Here is an 8,869-nt window from a genome sequence, read left to right as displayed (position 1 = left end):
GTGGCGCTTTGGCCCAGAGGCAATGTCTCTGTCATTGGTGTGGAACCCCAGGGTTCACCTCCTAGGCAAGTTCGAATCCCGGTTAGGGCGGTTGGTACCTTCCAGTGTACTCACCACCCGCAGGAAGGTTTGGTACGGTGCAATGTGATTTGGGTGGCGACTGCTGCCCCCGCGACCCGGTAACGGATAAGCAGATGAAAATGGATGGATGGATGGATGGATGGAGAGACCTGAAAATGGCTGTCCACCAACATTCACCATCCAACCTGACGGAACTGCAGAGGATCTGCAAGGAAGAATGGCAGAGGATCCCCAAATCCAGGTGTGAAAAACTTGTTGCATCATTCCCAAGAAGACTCATGGCTGTACTAGCTCAAAAGGGTGCTTCTACTCAATACTGAGCAAAGGGTCTGAATACTTATGACCATGTGATATTTCAGCTTTTCTTTTTTAATAAATTTGCAAAAATTTCTAAATTTCTGTCAAGATGGGGTGCTCAGTGTACATTAATGAGAAATAAAATGAACTTTTTTGATTTTAGCAAATGGCTGCAATGAAACAGTGACAAATTTAAAGGGGCCTGAATACTTTAAGTACCCACTGTATTTTGAGAAAAACCTAAATTTCTAAATGCGAGTTGACTTGACTTATTGTAACAAAATACCAAACATATCAGATATAATGGCAGCATGATGTCTATCACATTTGTGATATTTGATATGTTTTAGTGCTGAAATTAAATTTAGAAATGAAAATAGAATCAATCTGGAGGAGACTGGAGAAAGGTTGTAAATGTAGCCTCCTTACATGCATCATGCATTTATGCATCATAACAACCTTGAGCGATAAAGGAGCAGGAGCTGAACACTGTGATTGTAAACATTTCCTTTACCATATTTTACCTTTCACCAAAAGACCTCATGTTCTGACTGTGATCTCAGTTATTACTGTGGAGAATCATTACCTGTTCTTTTTTGGTTTTCTTCTTGGGGACCGAATCGCTGCCTCTCTCAGACTCAGACCTGCTCCTGACTGACCGCCGCTGCAGCTTCCTCTCCTGAGAGCCTGAAAACACACCGACAGTTGTAACATTTCACGAACCGCACGGCGTCAATCTGTTACCTCACGCAGTCATCGTGTCTGTGGTTGCTGACCTTGTCGACTGCTGTGGTGTGACGCGGGAGACGAGGTCTGCTGGGCCCCTCCCTCCTCACTCATCCGACAGGCTGGGGAGCCTCCCCTCATTTCTTCCTCTTCCTCCCCTATATCACCGTCTTCTTCTTCCCCAGGACTGGACTCGGGTTTAGTTCTGCTGTCCTGCTGAGAGCATCCACATGTAAACGTCTGACAGTGTAGCTCTGCTAATTGAACCTTTACTAAACAAAGTGAGACAAACCTCAGGAGAGCAGTATCCCAGGTCAGGCTGTCGGGCTTCTCCCTCCTCTCTCTCCTCCTCTTCTTCTTCTTCTTCCTCATCTTCATCTTTGTCCTTCTTAGGAGAGGGAGCTTCTTTTTTCTGCAGGAGCGGCCAATCGCATTTGGTGATTTCCACATTTAGCCTCTTCATGGTGATGGAGAGCGGAAGCAGTTTTCTGGCAGCCGCTGTTTTCCAGGCTCTCACCGGAGGTGGAGAGTCCTGTTGGGCATTGTGTCTCGGGGACCCAGTTGTACACCGGTCCACCTTCTGACTCCTTTCCTCGTTTGAGCTCTGAGTGTCTGTGTTGTTGTCTGCGTTTGTGATGCTGCACTGTCTGTGTGGCAGCTGTCTTCGTGGGGGCAGCTCTCTGTCTGGCCATTTCAAGGCGGCATCTTCCTTCCTACTGATGGAGCCACTGGAACGTCGGCTTCGCTTCTCGGCTCGCATGTTGGGGTTCTTGTTGGGCAGGGCATCAGTGGGGTCGGGGTCCACGTAGATGAAGGTGTAGTTGTCTATTCGCTCCTGTCGCGTCATCACAAAGGCGTCCTCTGCGTGGCCCACACCCACCTCCCACTGAGTCCGCTCTCGCTGGGGGATGGGCTTCAGAAGCTTGAAGAGAAAACAAGGGAAAACATATGATATGAGCAAGAAAATGAAGGTAAGGGTCTAGAATAACATATCAGTAGGAACACTGACAACAGGCAGTGGGATTCGATCACAGGTGTAGTTCGCCTTTTTTGATTTTGTTTAGTTGGCCAGTGTAGATCAGTGATTCCCAAACTTTTTTTCTGGGGACCCATATTTTAAAAGTCACAAACCTTCACGATCCAAGTCAATAGAGATTATTGGTAAACTCCTGGGAAACATGATGTGAGACGACCCAAAAAATAAATCTCGTGCGACCTATCTGAGAGTCGTGACCCAGTCTTTGGGAAACAATGGTGCAGAAGACAAAGAGTCCAATTGGACAGATTTGTGATGTCAGTGATGATGTAAAACAGGTCAAAATGTAATTCTCAATATGTTTTGGTTCAAGTTGGGTTCAAGTCTGACTTATGTTGATTTTGTTGGTGCTTGAATTTTACTTTCATAAAAAAGGTCAAATATCATGTTTGAACAAACCTTATGTTTCTCCACAGGGTTTGACGCCTTGCGCATAGTCTCCGCCTGGAGGTCATCAAATTGCTGCTTTCCTTGATATATGACTATCCTCTTCTCGTGGATCCAGGCTCGCTCAGCAACGCTGCCAAAGAACTGGACATGGTATTCTCTGTGACCTGTGCAGCAAACAGGAACATGGAAACTCAGGCTCAAAAATATTTAGAGACTGGTCACAGATAATGAGCAGATTTAGAAAGTTCAGACTCCCATTACCCCTGGTATTGATGCGTGTGTGGACCTTCATCTGTGGGTCAGAGGAGACCATGCAGGGCCACCAGGGGTAGGTGCCCACCTTAGACCAAACAAGATCACCAATCACAAACTCCTTGCAGAAGCCCGTCTCTTGGATTACTGATGGATGACTGACGGACGGCTTAGGAACCTGAACAGAAACATGAGAAGTGACGGATCTGATTACTAAAAATGCAGCAGTCACGTTTATTGAAGAAGGGAAACCGAAAACCAATCGACCGCTTGCCTTTGGGGTCTTTGATTCGGTTTTGTTAACTATCTTCTGAGTCTTCTCTGCTTGGGACAAAGGTGCTTCTCTCAGCAGGGCTTGGGTGTGTGTGTAGTCTGTCTGGCCTATGGAACCTGTTTGGGTCTGTCTTTGGTCCAGGTTTTGTTCCTGGACTTTCAGCTGCAGCCTTGTGCTCTTTTTCCTCTTCTCCTTCTTTCTCTCGTGTCTGCGCTGCGTCTGAGCGGCTTCCTTCTTCTGAGACTCCTTCAAACCATCACAAAACAGAATTAAAAAAAAAAAGTTTTAGTCATCAAAATTTGAAGTCTTAGTCTGTTAAAGATGTTTTTATACAACAATCTCTTAAGTCGTGATAATGATCAAATCTGAACCACACATTTTATAACAGAAAATGTGGTATAGAAAAATTGACAGATGAAACAAATAAACACAGAGGAAACAGGGCAACATCTCACTGTAAACATACTGATCTTATATTTGGTTTATTCAATTAATATTTGGATTACACTGTTGAAGAACTTTACACCAGTTACATCAAAACAGTGTTTCCCACACTGTTTTTTCTAGGGACCCATATTTTAAAAGTCACAAACCTTTGCGACCCAAGTCAATAGACATTATTCATGAACTCCTGGAAAACATGATGCAAGACGACCCAAAAAACAAAACTCTTGAAACCCACCTGAGGGTCGCGATCTAGTCTTTGGGAAACAATTCATTAGAAGATTCTTTCTGTGTAATCTTTAGTTTAATCTTTTTAAATCTCTGAGAAAAATGTGCTCCAGTGGTGGATACAGTGCGTCACACTGTACACTCACATATACACTTTTCATTAGAATATACATTTGTGCAGCCAGTTTGCATACAATAGAACCATGAGTATATATTGTAATGCCTTCAGCTGTCAGATGTTTTATCATCTTAGGAGGAGAATGTGCTCTCTCACTCTCTCTCTGCACTAAGAGAGAGCACAGAGTAATGCACCTCTAACAAACCCAGCCAACGAGTGATAATCAGTTTTGTGTCAGAACCTGATGCAACGACTGGTCATTTTATTTTACATCTCACGCCTACAGGTGGTCAAAGACTACGCACAAGCAGAATTAAAAAAAAATAAGAACTGCATCGTAACAACTTCAGTGTGTACACCTCGCTGCCTAATGCAGTTGATGTGAGCCTACGGTCACAATATTACAATATATTATGTCATCTTATGTATCAAGCACAAAACCAGAGAAACGGTCAGTGTATCGACATGTTTTTCTGTGGTTCAACCCCAGTAGAGTACGGAAGTCTCTGCGTTGACACGTTACCTGCAGCTCCTGGAGCAGGTCTCCACACAGCGCAGACTCAAACAGCTCTTTCCCATTCTGGTACGTCTTTATGATCTTCAGCTTGATCTCCGGAGAGCTGGTTTTGTTCAGTACCGCAACAGTGGTGTTGGACGGGGGGTGGGAGTGTTGAGAAGACAGGGTACTGTCCACAAGGGAGGGTGGTGGACTGGAGGAGGGCAAGTGTAATGGAGGCGGGGGGGGCAGAGTGTGGGTCATGATGTGAGGCATCTGAGACAGGTGGTGCTGGGATGACAGTAGTGGAAGCGGGGGACTCTGAGGGTGAGGGTGCGTCTGTATGTGAGGAGTGTTTGTGTGGAAGTGCTGTGCCTGGTGGTGGTGGTGGTGGTGGTGGTGATGGGAGTGATGGTGGTGAAGGTGTGGGTGATGAGTGGGCAGCGGGGGTGACACCGGAGACAAAGGTCTGTCCTGTAGACCGGGGCCTCTCAGGACCGTGCCCTCCGCTGGGATGATACCGTGTTCGCTGTAGCTGCGTATGGCCCCGTAGCCATTGGCTAAGCCGTTGGGAAACTGCGAGTACAGAGAAAACTTGGCCTGGGGCTCGTAAATGCCAAGACCTGGGGGGAAACCGTTGGAGACCTGCAGCATGTCCTCTGAACCTGATGGCGGGTAGAAGTCTGCATCCAGGGCAGCATCGTAGGAGGGACCGCCATCCTCGCACGGGTCACTGCCGGTGTCGCAGGTGCCTTCCTGTCTGAGATTGGCTGAGTCAATGAGCTGAGGGGGTTGCTGAATTGTATTTCCCATGATCCCTTGCATGAAAGAGAAGGAGAAATCCATTGTTGTGCTCCTGCATCCTTAACTGTCTTTTTCTTTGACTGGATCTAATACCAGGGAACATGACATGGGACACAGGTAAAGGTAAGTGAGACTGATAATTTCAATTTGCAGGTTTGACACTGAACATCAACTGGTGCACGATTACAAACACACAGTAAGCCAATACACATATCACTACTATTTTATCATATACATTTAACACCTTTATATAAGTGGCGCTTTGGCCCAGAGGCAATGTCTCTGTCATTGGTGTGGAACCCCGGGGTTCACCTCCTGGACAAGTTCGAATCCCGGTTAGGGCGGTTAATACCTTCCAGTGGACTCACCACCCGCAGGAAGGTTTGGGGGGTTGGTATGGTGCAATGTGATTTGGGTGGCGACTGCTGCCCCCGCGACCCGGTAACGGATAAGCGGATGAAAATGGATGGATGGACCTTTATATAATGCCCAGATTGGAAGAGCATAGCTTTGTGGCCATTTGTGTAACTGCAGCATAAATGCAACTTGTAAACAAAATAAAGTTATAATTGTATGATCAATTACATGGATTGGACCTTCTGCCAACACATACAGTATAAACATTTAGCGGATTAACTACCGCACCTATAGTGTCAGAATAGGCTGGCAAATATAAAATGAAGTCTAATATAATACTGGAATATCAAATAACGACTTCATTTGAAGTCACATAAAATCTCTCTGCTCCAAAACAAATTGAAATCATGACAGGGAGAGCATTATGACAGCACCCCAATATATCAATATCTGGCAATATGCACTGCTGTAAATAAGGTGACATTCCCTGGTTTGTATATAAAACAAAAACCCAAATGAATTATGGGTATCCATGAAGAGTAGAAGAAAATGAGTAGAAACTAGCGTTAACTGTTTTTTACAATATGTACTGTATGTGAACTTTGTGATTCAGGACAAATCCTCAGCCAGCATCACTATCACTGGTCTAACACTCTCAAACAAATGACCACGAGCTGCTACAACCCTTCCACAGCCTCCAGTTTGACAGCCCTTCATCAATGCTGTTTCACTTTTTATCAGCTTTAAGATCATTTTGATCCTGCTTTCTTCATTTCATTAACACCAACACATCGGTCTCTGGTGCAAAAACAAAGGGCAACCACCAGTAGCTCCTCACTTCACCGTCCTGGGTATCCAGCTTTAATTTTTTTTTATCATTTACAAAGCATATTAATCAGTCAGTTTAACAGTGTGATCACAGTGAATCGTATGTTTCTCTGCTGCTGGTTCATTTGTGTACAGTTAGGATTCCCCAGCACTGATCTTTAAGGTGGATAACAGTAATGTAAACATCTGCAAAGTGACAACTAACGGTCAGCAGAAACATGCATTGACTTCTGGGCGAGTTTACGGTATCGTGTGTATTTGGCAACATTTATTTAGATGGTCAAAACACAGTGGTTATGTTAAAACACGACTGTGCAGACAAAACAGGTTCCGTGAATAATCACAGAGCATTCTGCGATGTTAGCCTGAAGCTACCTGGCATCAAAAGAGGGGGGGGGGTCTGTTTAAAAGATGATGTTTGCAAACAGTGAACAATAAAAACCACGGGAAAACGACGGTGTACCTCTTGGTTACCCCATACAGCCGTTTGCAACTGTTGTTTTTCGATGTGTACTTCATTTGTGGCTATGTGGCTATGCTAGCGCGCATTTGCCAATATGGCTGCCTTTGCCCCTTTAAATCAAATTGTCTGGCGTGATTATGCCACCATCACTGGCGCTTTACTTGGGTGCAAAAATGTGGCCCAAAAATGAGCGACCGAGACGGTGTGTGTGAAGACGGAGAAGGGACTGGTGGGAGACGATAACGACATGTAATGACAACGGCAAACACACGCTCATGGCTAAAAGGAGAGGAGAGGGAGCAGAGGAGCAGCAGCAGCGCGGATATTGATGCCGAGTGGAGAGATGCAGGGGGATTAAAACAATGTCAGTACCTTCAGCGTGTCCCATTCTAAACACATACACCAGTCAGCGACGCGTCCTCTTTTAATCTATGGGCAAAATTAAATCAGGAAAACAAAAAGAAAAACAATCCTGCATTAGTGATAAAGCGCAGGCCTTTCCTTGTCGGTTTAACGCAATTCTCCACACAGTGAAGGAGTGGGTGTTACGCTATCTGGTCGCTGCCCAATCCCGAAGCTTGGCTCTTCCGCATTGTACTGCTGGTGTTATTTAGTCAAGAGAAAGCTGCTGGAGGCACACGTAGTTCTGTTGTTTAACCCTCCACCATTTCTTAGCGTCCGTTTGAATCGTGTAGTCATGTTAACCACGCTAATATGTAGCCACATGTCTACGTGTGGTTAAATAACAGCACGCTGCTCAATCAGCATCAAATCTTACAGATGTTAACCAAAGAGGTCAGCAGGGTTACTACGGGGAGTGGTTTATTTTTTTCTCTTTTATTTTTGTTTCGGTTTACAGGAAAGCAGGACAACACAAATACACACATGTAATACTTCAGCCGAAAATAAATACATTGAAATATAAAAGAACCAATAAGTGTCCCACTGTGGTTTGGTGATGGTCTTTTCTGTTGATATGGATTTCCTCCTGGTACTCTGGTGTAAACTAAATATACCATTGGTGTGAATTTGGTGTGCATGGTGGTTTTAACCACTCCCACTAAAAAAATAGGCAATAAATGGGTTAATTAATGAATCAGTAATGGGTGATTTTGCTATGGTGGCTAGCATAGCTGCCTCACAGGAAGAATTCTTTTGTTTGTGTCCTATTACAGCCAGAGCGCCTTTCTTTGTGGACCAGGCATGTTCTAATTTTGTGGAGATGGATTTTCTTCAAGTGCTCCGGATATTTAAGTTAAATTGGTTGAGAGGCTTACATTATTTTATTTGCACACTGAAGTGGATAATTTTTGAACAATTTTTGGAATGGACACTCTTATTGAGCCGTACAATGATGTAGGACAATATTTATTCAAAACTTGAAACAGATGTTGAAACTGAGGTCCATCATTTAGAAAATCCTTAGACGTAACTGTTTTGTTTTGAATTTAAATTGTCAAAGTAATTGAGAGATGTACAATACTGAGCAAATTCAGCGAATTTGGTAAATAACAACATAGAAGAAATAAAAACTAAAAAGAATATTAACTAGAAATAATGAATAATAAATGTAACCAGTGTAGCTTCTGCCTTGTGTTTTAAGAAAGCCGTCGTGCTGCTGTCATCAAAGCCTTTATTGAGCTGATGGAATTTACATAGAACAAAATACATTTTCCTTCTGGGCACCACCTGAGCCCCTCTCCCACAAAGTCCGAAGAAAGAGGGAGAGGTTGGGTGTGACTGACTTTTTATATCAAAAATATATACGTCAAGTTTCTGCCCAGGGAGGAACAACCCACTTCCGTCAGATAGAACAAATAAAACAACTTTGTGAATATTAAAACTACATAACTATTAACCTCTGTTACATAAAGAACCTGAATAACTTAGCCCAGTCTGGCATGCCAAAATGGGTCAAAGCACCCTGAAGAGAACTGCCAAGGCAAGCTAATGTATACTAAATATTTGGTCAGAAGAAATCATTTATTTGGGAGTAGAAAGGACCGGATGTAAGTCAAGAAACGTAGTAGAATGGCTTACATAGAATGGCCTTACAGACTGTAGTTACAGGCTAG

The 8,869-nt window shown here is 44.0% G+C and overlaps 1 protein-coding gene across 7 annotated transcripts in view; it reads right to left on the bottom strand.

The window, feature by feature from the left end:
* The window catches only part of LOC103397008 (histone-lysine N-methyltransferase NSD3-like), a 28,353-nt gene extending 20,788 nt beyond the window's left edge, over positions 1-7,565 (bottom strand). For 3 of the 7 annotated variants that reach the window (XM_017042679.2, XM_017042682.2, XM_017042681.2), the window contains exons 1-8: positions 7,167-7,547; positions 4,370-5,232; positions 3,057-3,302; positions 2,792-2,960; positions 2,540-2,694; positions 1,397-2,026; positions 1,155-1,317; positions 965-1,065 (exon numbers count right to left, since the gene is read on the bottom strand). In XM_017042679.2, coding sequence (XP_016898168.1) covers positions 965-1,065; positions 1,155-1,317; positions 1,397-2,026; positions 2,540-2,694; positions 2,792-2,960; positions 3,057-3,302; positions 4,370-5,188 — 2,283 coding nt within the window. In that variant the 5' untranslated portion in view covers positions 5,189-5,232; positions 7,167-7,547. Of the gene's footprint in view, positions 1-964; positions 1,066-1,154; positions 1,318-1,396; positions 2,027-2,539; positions 2,695-2,791; positions 2,961-3,056; positions 3,303-4,369; positions 5,233-7,166 lie in introns of all 7 variants that reach the window. The other 4 variants (XM_017042684.2, XM_017042685.2, XM_017042686.2 and 1 more) reach the window with 3 other exon arrangements.
* Positions 7,566-8,869: the final 1,304 nt, after the last annotated feature.

Source organism: Cynoglossus semilaevis, chromosome W, assembly GCF_000523025.1.
Source record: "Cynoglossus semilaevis isolate Cse_v1.0 chromosome W, Cse_v1.0, whole genome shotgun sequence".
In the NCBI taxonomy this organism is placed as follows: Eukaryota; Metazoa; Chordata; class Actinopteri; order Pleuronectiformes; family Cynoglossidae; genus Cynoglossus; species Cynoglossus semilaevis.
The sequence above is the reverse complement of the archived record's forward strand: the minus strand, read 5'-3'. Positions and strand labels throughout refer to the sequence as shown.